Below are 17656 nucleotides of genomic sequence, written 5' to 3' on the forward strand. Positions count from 1 at the left end.
AATAAAATGAATACTTAAAAGGTCAAGACAATACAGAGACAAACACAAGAGTCTCAGAAAATCAAGGAAAAGCCAAACACTCTCCAAAGCCAATTCCTTTCCTTAAAAAACATTTTTACTGGAAATCTCTGTATGATTGTTGACATCAATAATTATGTTCCTTATCTTATCTTAAACACTGGCATATTTACAGGTCGCTATATCAACACTTGGCGCTTCCATGAGTTTGACACATGAATACCTACAGAAAATTTCCCCAAGTCCTGAATCAACCTCTGTATGTTTTTGGATTGTGGGAGGAAATTGGATTCACTTAAACCCACGCACAGAAAAAAGGCCACAGTTTGCCTCGAGCTGATAGTAAGTAAGTAAGTAAGTAATTTGTATTTATATAGCACTTTTCCAGACAAGGGTCACAAAGCGCTTAAACAATCAAAACAATACTCAATAAAATATATACTTTATAGGTCAAAATAATACTGAAAACAACACAGGAGTTCCAGAAAAAAAACAGAAGCCATTCTTCTAGGCCTTATTTTCTTGCTATTCATATTTTTTTTAATTTATATTTTCTGTAAGCATTTAACCAAACTTTCCATGCAAACTCTTCTTAATCCCTAAAATCGAGGTTAAAGTCCATCAACAAATCACTTCTTTAATGCTTTATTAAACATTTTTTATTTTACCTTATTTAGTTGAACTACAGCAGCTCCTAATAGAATGTAATAGAAAATAGAAATTCATGAATAATTAGAATAATAAATCAAAAACGTATCAATAGTTTTACCTTAAAAAAAACGAACAGAACAAGCATCATAAGAGGGATTTTTATTCATGATAAAACAAAGTTCAAAGCAGAGAAATGGAAACAGAAATAAGTCAAAGTAGATGTTGTTTCACATCATGAAATACGGTCCAACCTTAATACAAGAATTAAGAAGATATTTTTGGGTGTAACTTTGTGACGTTTCTTTCGATGCTGAAGGCAATGCATCAGGCACTGTTGGCCATGAAGAAAGCAGCCAATCAGTTCCTGATGCAGTATCATCCACATCAGAAAGTTCTTCCGCTGCCGACGTCACCTCTGAAGCGTCCACTGGTCGTGATGCAGAGGGGAAACAAACCGGGCCTCTCATTGGCCACGGGAGGGAAGTCAAGAAGCATTCGGAATGTGAGTTCATGCAGATTTAAAAAGAGGCATGCATTATAAACAAGAAATGAGTCTGCACTTCAAAGGGCATTTTTTCAGAAAGTGTAGAAGGGGGACGTGAGCGCAGGACGAGCAGCCAGGGAGAGGGTTTTTGTGAGACGTGCTGGTGTAATCGCAGTGACATCTTCATTGAAGACCCTCCATCTCCTTCCTGCGAAGCTCCAAAGGGCGTCGCTGAAGCTGGTCGATCGGGGAGAGCAGCCGAGGCGCTGTGTTTAGCATAATCCCAGAGGCCATTGTGAGAGGAACTCGTCAACGACTCACAGTTGCCAGCTGAGATTTCACCAACACACAGCAGAACACAAGGGGAAGGGAGAAGACAGGAAGACCAGAGGAGGACGGGGGGGCAGAGGTGCAGGGACTCGGACCAGGAGTGGTGGGTTAATGAATGAAGAGGATGAATCTGGGTCAGATATCACGTTTGAGATCCAGTTTGTTTGTCTTTTGCTGAGTCACGATGATGAAGTGCATCATACCAGTCGACTCAAGTGGGGAACAGAATAGTTGGACCTCGTTTTTATGACGTATATATCCCGACAACCCGGACATGGAGAATACATTCTATGAAGAATTGACAGATAGATATATTTAAAAGTGCCAATAATAAAGCAAATACAAATTTCTTTTTAAATGAAATCATTTTGAGAAGAATAAATACAAGATTAGAAAAAAAAAGAGGAATAAAGTTTGCAAATTATAGATACATTTAAGCCATGTGTTATCTCAGGGTCAAGTTGACCCGAAGGCCCAAAAACCTTGACCCAGAGGCAGCACAAGGTATACCACAAACACATTTGTTTTCACGCCTTGATAAAAGGGTTACAAATTATCTGATCTTTTTTTTAAATAAATGTTACATGTAACAGATTTAAACAAAATTTAAAAAAATACTTTGTTTCCAGAAAATGAGGTTAAATATTTGAAGTTTAGTAGTAGGGGAAACACTAAAAGAATACATAGAAATAAATGCATGTTGTGTTGGGAATAAATTAAATTATTTCTGAACCAAATTTAGAGAGTAAGTCACACAGAGTATGCAATTGTTAAAAAAAATGCTACCCCAAAGTCATCATCCGATACAACTGTTATATGCATATATATTAAAACAAAATCATGTTCGTTACTAAAATAAAACTACACATTACAGATATTTTTTATACGTCAGCTGTTAAATAATTGAGAATTGTATGATAATTAAAGTGAAATACGGAGGGTAACAGATTTTCAATGAGTGAAAATAATATTTGATCATTAAAATAATTAACAAAATTGTTGAAAATATATCTATATTTTACATGTTTGAGTCAGTAGAGAATGAAATAGAAAAATAACAGTTCAATATTGAGGTGAAATCAAAATAAAGGTCAAAGGTTGACTCACCATACCTAAGAGATTGTGTCCATCAAGAGGATGTGGTCAGAGACTGGATTAAAGGGGGAACCAACTGCAGAATCTCTCCAGGTGAATGTGAGATTATAAAGCACCGTCACAGTTGCCTGCAGAGATTACACAGTCGGCCTCTGGTTCTCCTGTCGTTCAGGTACCTGTGATCTGCAGAGCAGTCGATCGGCGGCAGATGGTCATCCCTGATCGGAAAAAGGCCAGGGTCCCCACCCCACCCCACCCCCGTTCCAGAGGTCCAGTGTTACCATGGTGACCCGGCCGAGGCACGTGTCTTCCTTTGTTGAGCCGTATCCTCCAGGGTCAGAGGTCAGATGTCACCTCACCCTCTCTGCCAGGTCGCCACTCGCCAGCCTTCAGCCTTTGACCCTGACAAACCCTGAAACAAATTGATGGATGTGGGGGAGACAGAAGGAGGGGGATTCTCGGATTAAATATTGCAAAGCAACATTTCTAGAAAAATATGTGAAAAAATCATCTGAAGGCCAAATTGAGTTTAGTAATAAAATAAAATAATAGTGAGGCGATAAAGATGGAACGTTTATTACAATCTGGCTCCATCTGCTGGTTATTCATGAGATGATTTTAAAAGCCGTTATTTTGTCTGATTTATTAAATCTCATCGACCTTCTTATCTGGACCAAATACTTCGGTTTTAATACAAAACGTACGATCAACACTGATTGATGATTTAAAAAAAAGTTAAAAACTATTTGTGATAATATTTTATACAATCTGAATGTAGAAATAGATTTAAGGTACATACTTTCATTTGCTTTATAGGACAAGTGTTACTACTTAAAAAAAAAAAAACTATAAAGGGAACTAATGGAATCAAGAAAAGTTGTAGCTTGTTTCTTTATCGTGGATAATAAAAACTTTTTTTTTTAATTAAATGATCGTGGATAATAAAAACGTTTTAAAAATTAAATTAAACTATTAAATTAAACATTAACAGATTAACTAGAAGTAGAAAATCATGGTTATGGTGAGTGATTAACTGGATACTTCTCATCACCATTTTTTAATATTTGTAAAATACAATAAAAAAGCTTGTTTTTCATCCTCTTTTTGAACTCATCTGCTCTGAATGAGCCCAGACTCTCCAACATCTCCGCATTACAGTCTAACGAAACAATGACCACATCTAGCTACACATTGTCCGGCCAAATTGTTTGGAAAAGTTGCGGCCAAAGGTGCCATCCTATCCCATTGCGCCTCATTGCATTTTCAGGATATTCAGGTCAGCGAGTTGCAGTGTAGCTCAGGCGTTGACAAAAGAAAAATCTTAAGTTTATTAAACGGAACAGGCTGACAGTGCACACTTTGTTAGGCGGTGAATGAACAGAGTGGTTTTGACAGGCCTAACCTCTTAAGCTTTGGGTCCCACTGAGCCCGGCACAGCCAGAGCTAAATGCCATCTGTCCCAACATCATGAGCCCCCCTGTACACCCTTGTTACTACAACCGGCTCCCAAAATGGTTGAGCCCGAAAAACCGGGAAATTTTGCCTTAAAAAAAGTTTGGTTCATATCTGCCGCTAAGAATAATCGGAGAAGCACCTTCTTCTTCTTCTTCTTCTTCCCATCATCACTCAAATGATAGTTCGACTCGGACCGAGAGCCATCGACGTGTTCCATCTTGAAGGAGTTGGTTCACGCTACGCTGAGCCCACTGAGCGCCGGACAATAAAATCATGATATCATCACGTGAACTCCAGTCTTTTGACGGTGTTGTCTGCTCCGTTAGCTGTCATATAGCGTTAGCAGGAAGGAGTGACCTCGATGGCCTGCAGCCAGTGTCTCCGCTCTAGCACTTCATTAGCAAACCCTCCACTGTACAAGCAATTGTCTTCCTCGAACAAAAAGACTGACGCATTGTATCAGTCGGAGGTAAATTCATCAAAGGAGGGCCGATACAATGGGGACGGCAACCCAAATCATGGAACAGGTCTGTAAAAGGGGCCCTCCTGGCGGGTCCATATTGTACTGTTTGTTGACGGTCCTGGTGGGACTGAATGGTGTTGCTGAGGTTTTGAAGGCGTCTACGGATCTTATATGAGAAAGTGCTGGAGGTTACGTGGAAGAATTGATATCTCAACGTTCCGTGTGCAGCCAAGAGTTGTTAAGCGCTACAGTCTTGTGTTTACGAGGCCCTGCTGAGACCCCTCTGAGGTGCACGCTGGACCAAAACAATTGGGATCTCGGTGAACTGATGTGACATGTGCACAGGTCCTGGACCTGCAGTTCCAGTCCCACCGTACAGCAGGAAGGACGGAAACAACTAGAAGGATGTTGAAACTGAAATGATATAATTTTGGTTTTACCTCGCTAAATTATTTTTTTATATTTTAAGTTATTTAGACTTAAGAATATTTCAAGTTTGCGCTGGATTGTCAAAACTTTATTGATAACATGTTATCTAACAAGAGGCTAATTCAAGAGTAACAGTTTATTAATAAATCATGCATATATTTAGCATCAAAACAGGAAACACTTACTGAATTACTTAAGTAATTTAACCATTTTAAAATGGATTTAAATGTTGATTAAAAACGTTTACTGTTTAAAGGGATTCTTTAAATAATGCGTTTGATGATGAAACTTTTATTGCCACTGTTTGCCAGAATTTAATCATGAAATAAGATAAAACACAATATAAGCAATAGAAAAACGGAACCGAAGGCAGCAAGATAAAACACTTCATTTTGTGCTTTAAAAGGTGTCAGTATTTGTCCCCATTGTGTCAGTTATGGACTGTGGCAACATTTGAGGAAATAACTATATTTTTTTATAAGTATATTTTGTTTATTTTTGAAAAATAAATCATGAAGTGATATCTGACGTGTTAAAAAAAAGTATAATGTGTTGATTTATTTCAGAAACAAAACAACATTTAGATTAATTATTATTGTTGTAAGTGTTAAATTAAGTATTAAACCATTGTGCTCAATTTTGATTGATACATTTACACAATTGAAGTATAAAAGATGGTGAATAACAATTACCATTGTAGATACATTTTCGCCCTGATGGAGGTTCCCTCTGATGTTTTTTATACATGCTTAGATTTGTGGATTACAATTAAGGTTAAGATTAAGGTTTGTTTGGGACGTTCACTGACAGCCACACCCACCTCCCCTTATTTACATCCTTATTGGATGCATAATTCCTCCAAACCTTATTAAACAAGGCGCTGAAATACACACACGTATAATTATAATTACATATGAGCCAATGTTTTAGACTCTGGAGTCGTTCTCAGCCATTTAAAAGAGAATTATTGTCCCACGTAAAATAAACAGAGTCGGTTAAGTTCCATTGGAAGAGCTGGTCTTTTCCCAGGAAGCCTTATCTTTGGAACCCAACAGGCCGTTTACCAACTTCCCTCCATCTTTAAGTCTACATTGAACGAAGCAGGAAGTGAAAAGAAGCAGGAAGTGAAAAGAGAGTTTCTTATTAACCAATATCAGAAATTGAAATTATTCAAAAAATTAGGAAGTACAAGTGGTTTGGTATCAGTTCTTTCGACTCTCTATCGAGAACTTTGAAGTGAACCCGTCAGCTGAGCAAACACGACGACCTTGACCACTCCGCGGTTCACTTGCTTTTATCGAGATGGCGGCCACACCTGCCGCTTCTCGCACGACCTTTTTACGAAAAACGTGCCCCGAGAACCGCCGTTAACCTCTCTTTTTATCAGTGCTCAAATACAGCCGCTTTCTACTCACACCTACGATCAGCTCAAAAAAAAAAAACGAACGAATTCCGATTTTTGCTAAGTTCCTCCGAAAATACCGTAATTGGTTTCCGCTCCATTTTGTATAGTTTATATGTTTTTATGTCGTTTAAAATCCTATCCAACGTTCCAATATTAGGCTTGTTTGACCGATACCTAATGAGAGGCCGCGAGGATTGCGTGTCGAGCGATTAATCGCGGTGGGCGGGGATGGCGTGTAGTCTAGACTGGTCTAGACCATGTGATGTCTGTCTGTCGCTCCAGTCACCTACATTTCATCTCCCTCCATTTTGGATGTTCCCCACCAACCGTAGAGCATCTGCAGGATTAGAACCAGATTATTTGCCGATATAATGTCATATTTTGGACATATTCAGGGTCATGAAACGGAGGATATCCTCCGTCACGGTTCTGTGTCGGACCATGAGTGGTTTTAGGACCATGTGCCTCGAGTACATCAGTGCTCTTAAGCTAATGGTGTCAGAAAAAGGAATCATCTGGAGTGAGTCGTGTTGCAGCAAACGACACAAACCCCGGGATAATCAAAGGGTTGCAGGTAAAGTGCCGTTTAATTCCCGGATTGTGAGGAAAGAGCAACGCGGCCGGACACGCTTTGGTGATTGATGGTCTCTCTCGGCACAATAAGCTGACGGAGCAACACGTGCGTCGCTCTTATTGGCACTCATGTTGTCGTGCACACGTCCAGGACACTCACTGTGGGACCATTTTGTAATCGCTCCTCTCGACCCCCTTCTACCTGCCGTCTCCCCCCCTTACTGTTGGACTAACTTCTTCCATCCCTGATCCCCGTGTCGGTCGTCCACGTCTGGCCTGGCTAGCGTCCAGACTGGGCCGCTCGCCGCTTCAGTCCCGAGCTCGCGGTTCTAAATGCTGACACACCGCTAACGTCGGCCAGGGGGAGAGGAGACCTCTGGGAAAGAAGCTGAAGCATCACCACCACCGCAACATTTCCTGAGAGCACCGGGCGCTCATCTGCAGTCGAAATCAAGATCGGGTTAATCGTTTCCACAACAGCAAATATCAGCGGTTATCTGTCAATTTAAAGTCAAATATAATGAAAAGATGATCAGAATTGAGCTTGTTTTTCCCACCAGGACGTTAGAAATAGGTGTGGCAGGCAAGAGCTTCAAACAGCCTCGCACGTGGTCGCAGTTTCTAAAAAGCTATTTTCGTTTACACCAAAAGAAAAAAGCTGTTTTATTATCTAAAGGAATCATATAATTCAAATATTTAGGATTTAAAAGGATCAAACAAAAACAATTCTCTCTGCCGGTTGGACTCGTATGCTAATGTTGTGTCATCGATATTTGCCGATATAAGCAGCAGCGTCACTGATTGATGATGCAAACCTTCTCCATATAGCCTCGTTTCTGACCTCTGACTCCTCGGCCCTCCAGGGGTTAAACTTATTACCCTTTGACACGCGTGACCTCCCGGGTACAAAAAATAAAAGAAAAAAAAAGAGGCCGTATTGAAGGATGACCACCACTCCGGTCTTATTGGCAAATCTCTGACCAAAATGTGTCCAGAGGGCTGACCATCCCAACCCTGTAGGGATGTGACCCTGGTGCAGCCACACGCTCAGTGGATAATACTATTAACAGGTCAATACAACCCCCCCCTACCAAAAAAAAAGAAAAAAAAAAGTGGGTAGAGGTTTGGCTTCAACCAACGGTAAAAAAAAGACGTTTATTAAGCTACACATTTACAGAACTTAAAATCACTTTTCGTTCATTTTATAAGCAAATATAAAATGTTTTCAAAACACAAACTAGCAACAATATGATAAGCTCAATGTAAACATAACTCAAATTGCAATTTCTGCTTTGATAAATAATGGAAATCTGATACAAGTTATCGCTGTAATTCATAAATGGGTGTGTTGGGTGTCTGCCAGGGAAGCACGTTACATGCAAGACATGTGCTCGCGCTACTACGACACACACACACACACACACACACACACACACACACACACACACACACACACACACACACACACACTTTAACCCACTTTTCAGGACGAGCCATTTTATGCGACAAATTCATAGCTTTATTCAATCAGAACTTCTCCTGCTCGGGCGATTAACATTGTAAATCACTAACATCTCCTTTAATTTGCACTTTATGAAGGATAGAAGTTACTTTATTTTCCCTCTTTTTGCTACAAACTTTCAGATTATTTATCCTTTTTAAAAAAATAGAAGTTTGATATTTACGTGAAGGCCTAAATTCGAACCAAGTCTGCAGGTTAGCGTGCAACAAACAAATAACATAAGATAGAAATTCCACAAAAACATTGTTGACCCAAATCCTCAAATGTTTATGTTCAGCCATGCATGACAAAACAACCGCATGCATCCGACACACTAAGTATAAGACTTTAAAAAAAAACAAATATAAATATACATCAGAGGTGAGGCGAAAACTTGGCATGTAAACAACAAACATGAAGTAAGGCGCACGAGTGGGGGCTCTTGGAAGAAATGAAACCTGATGATGGAAGGAGGAGGAGGAGGATTTCTGGAGATATTACCTGACACAGCATCCTCGGGAGGACGAGTGGAGGGTGGGACGCTCGTACAGAAGCTGGTCTATCCAGAGCGACTGCTCCCTCACAGAGCAGAGAGTGTGTCTGAGCCAGAAAGAGAGCGTGTATGAGTGTTGCTGGCTTAGGGAGGGGATCCACCCCCGCCTCCCCCGCCTCCTCCTCAGGACTGTGCCTCCTTAACAGGATGGAGGGGTAGGTGGGGCCACTGCAATAAAGCAAACACATTTTTTTTTCCTCCCTTTGGTTATGCCCTTACTTCTTCTGCTTTTTTTTTTTTTTTTTTTTCCCGCCTCCACACTTCCATCTTCCTGTCCAAGACTCTCATGTTCCCCCTCTTCCTCCACTCTCTCTCTCGGATGGATGCCATCGCGCTTTCAAAACCACGTTTTCTTGGCTAATGCTAACAACTCTCTCATCTTCTGCGAGAAGAAGAAGTAACAACATCTTGGCGCTCTTCCTCTGGGTCACTGTGCCACCGTCCCTTCCCTCGTTCATCCAGCCATCCCTACATAAATCATTCTCCTATTCCACGGCCAGGCATTATATTGAAAGTATTGATTTTTTTTGCCCCCCCCCCCTCCATCCTCTCTCCCTCCCGTCGCAGCACTGATTGCAAGGAAACCCTTCACTACAGTCACAAACAGGAAATGGAAAAACAAACCACGGTTGCGATGGACCACAATGGCTGAAGGTTCGGCCGCAGAGGATCTTTGCTCTGTTGCAGATAGATTGACTGCACCGTCAGGGAAAAAGGAAGAGAAGATACTGAGAGAATCATCTTTTTTTTAAATAGTGTTGAGCAGTGCACGGCAAAGTCACAAATCCTAGTGCACTTGTAGGGGCTTCTCCAGGACAGCTGTGGTCCAGTTGAAAGTGAGTTTGATCAACAGGGTTGTAGTGAATTTTTAACTGCTTATGATCAAAGTCAGTTTATAATGGGGTAGATGGTCATAATGTTATGGCTGATCTTTTAGATATTTGCAGGCATTTTCTTTAGTTGCACTATGGTGTATTTATGGTCAGGTCTGGTCAAATATTACTGCGTAAGAGTGTAGTTTATTCAGATTAAATCAAGTAAATCTGTTTATCTCCAAGTTTGGTAATTTCATTAGCATATTATCGACTTAAGTAACTAAAGTAACCTACAGTAACAGGCAACTAATGTGTTAATTTAAGTGTGTCTTAAATAGATGTTGGACTCTATTGTATCATCAGTATGTGTCTGTTTGTACAAAACTCTCTTTTCATTTAAATATTTACATTAGAAAATGTGGGTAAGCCCCGCCCACTAAAAACACAGTTTTTCTGGAGATAAAATCTTGTTTACCATAACCACAGCAACTCTGCTGGGATTTGTCAAACACCTGTTATTAATCCCTGAAGTCTCAACCTCCAAGGGACTGAAGTCATTATTACATATTAAATGGACTACGCTCTCGTAACCTCTTGTTCGCTAAGATTTCAGACGGGGGAGAACTTTATAAAGTAATAAGTTCAAAACATGGTCATGATGAGAGAATTACAGTATCTTGGAGAGGAAGACTTCAACATTTGAAACATGTGAGTGAATCAGGAGAGTTGAAGATTGACATTAGTTTCTTTCTAATATCAGTGTTTTACAGCAATATTAAGTGCAAATATGTTTTGACAACTCTGAACTACTCCACAGCTTACTTTACCCACCAATTAAGAAACCATTGTTCTATAATGTTAAGAAAAGTGTGACTACTGGGCAAGAATTTAAACAGTCCAGTTTTAAATAATAATGATAAATTAGTTTTAAAATATGTTACACACTAAGAACCAAAAGAGGCCTGAACTTAGAATGTAAAGTTGTGTTATTTGAAAACTCTTAAAGACACACATACGCCTTACAAACAAGAAGTATGTTATTCCAGATTTAAATCACACATATTTAGCTGTATTCAATTCCTTTTTTCCCATTTTTTTATGTTTGTTCTTGGATCAATTTAATTTTAACCAAAACTATTGTCACCCCCTTGAAAAAAATTATTGTACCAAACTTTATTTTATCTGCAGTTTAAATGCGTCTTCATTTCGCTCATCCAGTCCTTCTCATTTCTACTTCATTTCTTCATATTTCTCGCACAGTTTTGATCCTTAATTTCGGTCACCCATGCTGGGAAGTGGTCCAGTGCCAAGGACAACCATCATGGCCACGGGGGTCGCATTAGCCAGAACTGATATTGGTCATGGCTTTGGGCCTAATTTCTGATGTGGGTGGTCTCGTACATGTGTACACAACATAACCACTTCCAGCATCTTCTATGTAGTTATGTTTTAAAATAACTACATTCATTCAGTTAAACAACTCCACATCTCACTATATATATATTTTCCTTTTCTTTTTACCAAAATAGAGTATAACTATGACTGCTACTGTTCAAGTCTTCCTTCTATTTTCCTGTACCTCGATACAATAGACCGTTAATGTCACCTCCTGTAATCAAATATTATTTCAAATGTCAATAAATCTCTACCCGGACAAAGTGCTTTGGCTAATCACACACTTAGGAAATATTTTCACAATGACCTTCTGTGACGTGAAGGACACCGACAGCGAGAGGAGGAACCACTACTCCCAGATTAAAAAGTGACCATCAAAGGCGCTAACACGGGGCCCTTTCATGACAGCACAGCTGAGGATACTTTGAACTCTGACCTGATGCTCCGGCGTGTGCTCTGAAGCGACGGCCAAACTCAGGGTCAATTAAAAAGAAGGTCAGCTGGGGTCAAATGGTAATGACCTCTCTCTGGTTATGCAACCCCTATCGTATCCACCACCTCTGCGGATTGTGCGAGCGTCATCCATCCTCATCACGGGAGTGAGACCCGAGCTCGGTCGGTTTGTGTACAAACAGAGAGGATAGAAATGTGTCGGATTGAACATGAAGGTCCAAAAAAAAAAAAAAAAAAAAAAAATCGATAATAAGTGTGACCATTTGTTTTCAAACTCCAGCTCAAGGACTTTTCTAGGGAACAAAGTAAAGTTAAGCAAAGTACAATCTGTATTTATCTTCAGGTGTGACCAGTGAAAGTGGATAGAACCCGTGACCTTTCCAGGGTGTCCCCTGACCCTCACTCTATGTACCTGGGATAGCCTCCAGCCACACTGGTACCGATCATAGATGATAAAATGAATAAATAAATGCTGCCGCGACAGAATGTTTTTTTTCATTTCATATTGTTTTAGGGTTGCTAGGTCAGTGCTAGCACCCCTAGTAGTTAGCAGGATCACCTCACAGCAAGAAAGCTTCAGATTTGCTTCCAGGTCAAGATGGAGGCAACTTGTGACCTTTCTGTATGGAGTTTGTAAGTAAGTAAGTAAGTATTTTTTATTTGTATAGCACTTTTCCAGACCAGGGTCACAAAGCGCTTAAACAATCAAAACAATATTCAATAAAGTATATACTTTAAAGGTCAAGATAAAACTGATAACACAACAGGAGTTCCAGAAAATCAAGGAAAAGCCTGAACAAATAAAAACGTCTTAAGATGTTTCTTAAAGGAGTCAGTAGATCCATCAAGCGCAAGAGAGAGGAAGATCGTTCCAAAGCTTTTTTTGTACGTTCTCCCCATGTGGCGTGGGTTTACTCTGGGAACTCCTGTTTCCTCCCACAGTCCTAAAACACACAGAGGTTGATCATCTGTCCTATGACAGACTGGCTTCCTATCCAGGGTGTCCCCCCGCCTCGCACCAGAAGAAACTGGGATCGACTCCAGTCGTTTGAAATGAGTTCCTTGGCGGAGCTTAGTCCTCTTCCATATTAGACATTGATTGAACAGTGTATGTTTGAAACTTTTAATTCCCAGATAGTAACTGACAGAATTTGCGAAAAATGGTTAAATAGTCGACGGTAGAGTTTTAAACGTGTTTACAAGAAGACTCGATGCAGTGAATCTTGCGTCTTTTTTATTTCATCTTTTCTGTGTTTTTTCGATTTACATCTACGCTCTTGTGAGGAGAGAACCTTCTTTTTTTTTTTTCCTTTAGCTTCATTCAACTTCTGCCTTCAAGCTACGTCGCACATGCTGCAGCTTTGTGATGACTCAGCATAAAATCCCCAAAAAAAGGGGGCGAGCTGCTCCGCACAAGGCGGCCCCGGCGTGGACGTCAAAAAGGGTGTTTCTGGAAGCGACCGGACGGCCGATAAGTTGTATTGACACGTGTTGTCAAAACACCGCGAGGGAGGGAGCTTGATCTCCGAGGAGGGACGACACCGGTTGGAGAAAAAAACTGGGTTGGACAAGAGGAGAGGGAAAGACAGATGAAGGGGTGGAGGGACTGATCAGAGGGGTGCCAGACACAAAGAGGCCAGGCCATGGCTGGTGGCACGCGATGGGCAGATTAACCAGCGTTTCCTCCACTAACTGTAGCATTAGGACACCTGACTGAGTCCCGCCAATGGCAGTCAGCCAAGGATTTGTCTTGGAGGGCGAGTTTGGGGGGGCGGCCGGGATGGGCGGGTGGGGGGGGAAGCTGGGGCTCGCCTTTCAACACTCAGTCGCCTAACAACACAAAGGGAGGTGGGGTGCCGCGGTGTTCCGGGGAGGGCTCGATAAGGGGTGAAGGGGCTAGTGGCTTGGAGTGAGAGGGGGGGGCCGACAAGCCATACCCCTCACCATCTGCTGCCCAGGCTAAGTGAGGACAGGGGTAGGACCAGAGTGTGGACCCCGAAGGGCCGAGCACGTGCACTAAAATCACACATGTATCACGCACGCACCTGTTAGTGTGTCAGTGGGAGGGTGGGCGAGGGGAAACGGCAGATGGACAGGGCATACTCCGGGCACCAAGTGACTCATACCCCGGTAAGGAGCGTCCCCCCCGCCACCCCCGCCCCCCGGTGCTCCTGAAGCTAATCCCTGGTGCCAACCAATTCCCTACATTTTGTACAGTTGGATTAAGACGTTACAGTCGGGGTGAAAGGGCGCGGCGGTCCTGGTACATCGTGCCTCGTATTGGTGACAACGCACCCCCTGCTGGGGCCATGCGTGTTTATTTATTTTAGTTTATTTTGTGCCGAAAAAAGGGGGTCAGACGGTTCTCACTCGCTTCTGAGCCGTAATCTGAAAATGCCGGTAATCCAGCCTTCAGAGCCCACTGTGGAGAGAGCGAGGTACAAGGTGTGGAGTCGTCGTTCGGCGGCCATGTGTCTGGTGGGCCTTGACACGCAACCGCAGCATTCCAGCTGCCAGGACCCTCACTGAGAGATGAGACGCGGGGAAGCTGCCTGGATCACTCACTGGAATAATTGCCATTTTTCGCCTGCTACAATGCAGGCCCCGGTGCAGGTCACTGAACATATTCACACATAAGTGTTCCAACAAGTGGCAAGTATGGGAGCCAATAAAAAAGTAAAATCCCTTCGCTCGCAGTTTTAAAAAAAACCCCAAGAGTCCACCGGGAGCTGGAACAATTAAGTTCAATTCACAGAGACACACGAAGAGGTGCTGATGGTTTCCCCGGAGATTCACCGAGACAGCCTCACGGTGGGAGCATGTGAATCCTTTCAGGCGACCATTGTAACGACCCGAACCTGGAAAATTTCATTGTGATATAAATTGTCAGAGATATTTAATTGACGCCGGTTCATTGAACTAAAACGTCCAATTCTAAAGACTTTTGTCTCATTCGTTTCTTAAACTTTCTATATTAAAAAACAAATCACGAGAGGTATTGAATACTGTAGCAGGTGTTTCTGGTGGTCACACAGCTGACTCAGCTCTTCCCAACACCTCTAAAAACCTCCTCAAACTATGTTTACTACCACGTGAAAATACAACTGACTGATCCAGATTTGAGTCTGTCGGGAACTACGATGGACATGTAGAGACGCTACATCGTCAACTCAAGTTCTTCAGTCTGGACTCTACATAGGAATCAGGACAAAAAAATGTTTCCTGTCTTAAATAATACATGTAAAAATATGATTGACTGAACTGGATTCTCTCTACTGTGTGGGTGTGGTCGCTCATGGGTTAATGACTCTGAAATGTCATTTATTCTTTAATAATAATCATCAAAAATTCCATTTGCACTCTAAAATATCGGATGTTATCAGAATCAGAAACGGCAATTGCTATTTCTATTGATTTTTTTGTGGTGGCAGTAGAGAATAGAAAAATAAAATACACATAGAAGCTATAAACAAACAAAACAAAGCAGCAAGGCAACTATTCTATTATGCATATGTTGTTTTTCATTTTTGCATACGTTTATTTTTCATTTTTTCAATAGTTTGGTTGCGTTTGATTTGCCTTCAGAACTATTTTACCTAATAATATCATAGAGAGAGAGATTTGAATTATATAATTTCACATCACTTTTAATAATAACTCTTTATCTTATTATTTGAAATGTTTATATATTTTATTTCAATGACTTCAAATGAAAACATGTTGTTAATTAACATACAGTAGTTATATATTAATTTCTGCTATTTATGGTTACTTAAACAAAACAAAAAAACATGGCACTTTCTATTTCTTTAACCTACCTTGTTTCACTTCTGTCTTTAAAAATCACGACTGTCAAACCGGTCCAGAAAAGAGCAGAGACGGTGCAGGTCTTTTTTCAAACCAGTCAAGCCCACATGAGTTGACAAATCAGGTGTGAGCTTAAAAGCAACACCTGACTCTTAATCAACTGATTACAGTCTCCAGACGCCTGATTGGTTCAGTTACATGTGCTTGACTGGTTGGATCCAAAACCTGCAACGTCTCGGCCATTTTCTGGACCAGTTTGATGCCTGTGTTTTAAATGGTCGGGCGTTACAACATGGTTGGAATTCATGCTATGAATGGTGTTCCAGTGACGGGATAGAACTTATATTTTCATCTTATTACACTCATATTAGATTCTAATTTTCAAACAATTTATGAACATATTCAGGAAAGTCCTGTTCTCTAAACCAGGGGTCCCCAACCCTTTTTTGCACCGTAATATTTTCAGAGATATAAACAACAAATTAAAAATGGCACAACCTTCAAAATCCAAAGGTCAAGTGCAAAAAATACATCTTACTATAATGCTGGAACAAGATGGTCCCACTTAGGGTTTGTGTTTTACTTCTTTAAGGTTTGTTGTTGCTAAAATAGCATTGACATGACACACGCCAAAATGTTTAAGGTGAAAATTCTACCTTTTTTCAAAATAAAACTCCTTCTTTCTGACACTTTCTTTTTCTGTGTTTCTGTGAACGACTGCTGTAAATTGTATGTAAGAAACTCTGGCCTTTTAATCCCATTTTTTGTCGTATTAATCGGCCACACCTTGAAGGTCGTTCTGCAAAAACAACCAGTCCATCGTGCACAAAATGCTCTGGACTTTCAAATGGTTTTGTAGCAAAATGAAAGTTGCCCACTAGGAGTGTTCGTCATTAACGACGACCCAATGACGTTCAGGTGTGTGTGTGTGTGTGTCGCGTGACACAATAAAGGTCGTGACCTTGCAGGCAGGGTCACCACACTTGTCATCATGTTCCTCCTGGTCAGTGTCGCTGTGTGCATGTTAGCCCTCTCTGAAGCCGGATTACCAGGCGGAGGTGGGTTTCCTTACGACGTCGAGATCACCAAGACGATTCTGAGCACGGCTCGCTTCGCCGTCACCGAGTTCAACAAAGTCAACAAGGATAAGTTTTACTACACACTGCTGAAAATCATGTCGGCCAAAGCTCAGGTACCGACTGACCCCTGGTTGTGTTGGCTTCTGTTAAATGGGATTTCTCTCAGGTGGTTGCTGGTATCAATTACATCCTGGACGTGCACCTGGTTCGCACTTCCTGTCTGAAGAATGACGCTGACGGTGAATCGTGTGTTCACGATTTGGGCTCGAACAAAAACCTGACAAGTGAAGTGAGTCTTGAAACACAATTGTTTATTAAAGTGATGATAATCAAATTCATAAACTGGTATTTTCAGGTTTACAATTGTCATTTTGTGGTTCTGGAGGAGGCCTGGAAAGACTCTCGAACTGTGACTGAAGCGAACTGTAATCCACTTTAATCTGATGCAAATAAAGAAATTTGAATTAAATATTTCAGTTTCCATTTCTCTGTTAGAAATTAGGTTTTGTGTTCTGAACCTAAAATAAAACTGTAGAATTTATAGTTTCTAGTATAGTATCTCTAGTTTCTCACTTCTCATGTGTGCCTGTAGCAGGTGTGTGTGTGTGTATATATAATATATATATATAGTGTGTGTATATATGTTTTTTATATTTACTAAATGAATTGGTCAACTCTTGACTGAATTTAAAATGCAAATTCTAATAGCTGAATACACATGCTTTTCATAAAATACCAAACAGGATTTTGAGCAAGTCATTATTATTCATATTGGTGAAATGTTTATTTTTTTAAAGAGGAAACTAATCCACCATCAAAGTGTTCGTCATAATACAAAAACAGGAGTTCAAATCAACTTATTTTATTTAACTGATCCGAGGTCTGTAATGGTGTTTGCTTTCAAAACAAGAAAATCATAAAAACGATATAGTTAATGATTGTGCTGAAGATTGACGCCAAGAACAAAATCTTACACTTTTTTTTTTTTCCCTCCGGCGAGGCCGTGTAGACTTTTTCTGTAATGTGAAATTTCTAAATTATATTTACACGTCAGGATGCACTAGATTTGTCCACGAATATAAAATATAGCAAATTAAGTAGATTGCGTAATTTTATTTACAAGTTGCAATTTAACAAAAGTTTCTACTCT

At 40.7% G+C, this 17656-nt stretch overlaps 1 protein-coding gene across 1 annotated transcript; it reads left to right on the plus strand.

The window, feature by feature from the left end:
• Nucleotides 1-16418: 16418 nt before the first annotated feature.
• On the plus strand, nt 16419-16945 carry LOC148069618 (cystatin-like). Its single transcript, XM_087803294.1, has 3 exons — nt 16419-16619; nt 16673-16795; nt 16862-16945. Exons 1-3 carry the CDS (start codon nt 16419-16421, stop codon nt 16943-16945), a joined length of 408 nt encoding a protein of 135 aa, XP_087659420.1.
• The last annotated feature ends 711 nt before the right edge of the window (nt 16946-17656 follow it).

The sequence above is a fragment of the Callionymus lyra genome, chromosome 11 (assembly GCF_982586985.1).
Source record: "Callionymus lyra chromosome 11, fCalLyr1.hap1.1, whole genome shotgun sequence".
Lineage (NCBI taxonomy): Eukaryota > Metazoa > Chordata > Actinopteri > Syngnathiformes > Callionymidae > Callionymus > Callionymus lyra.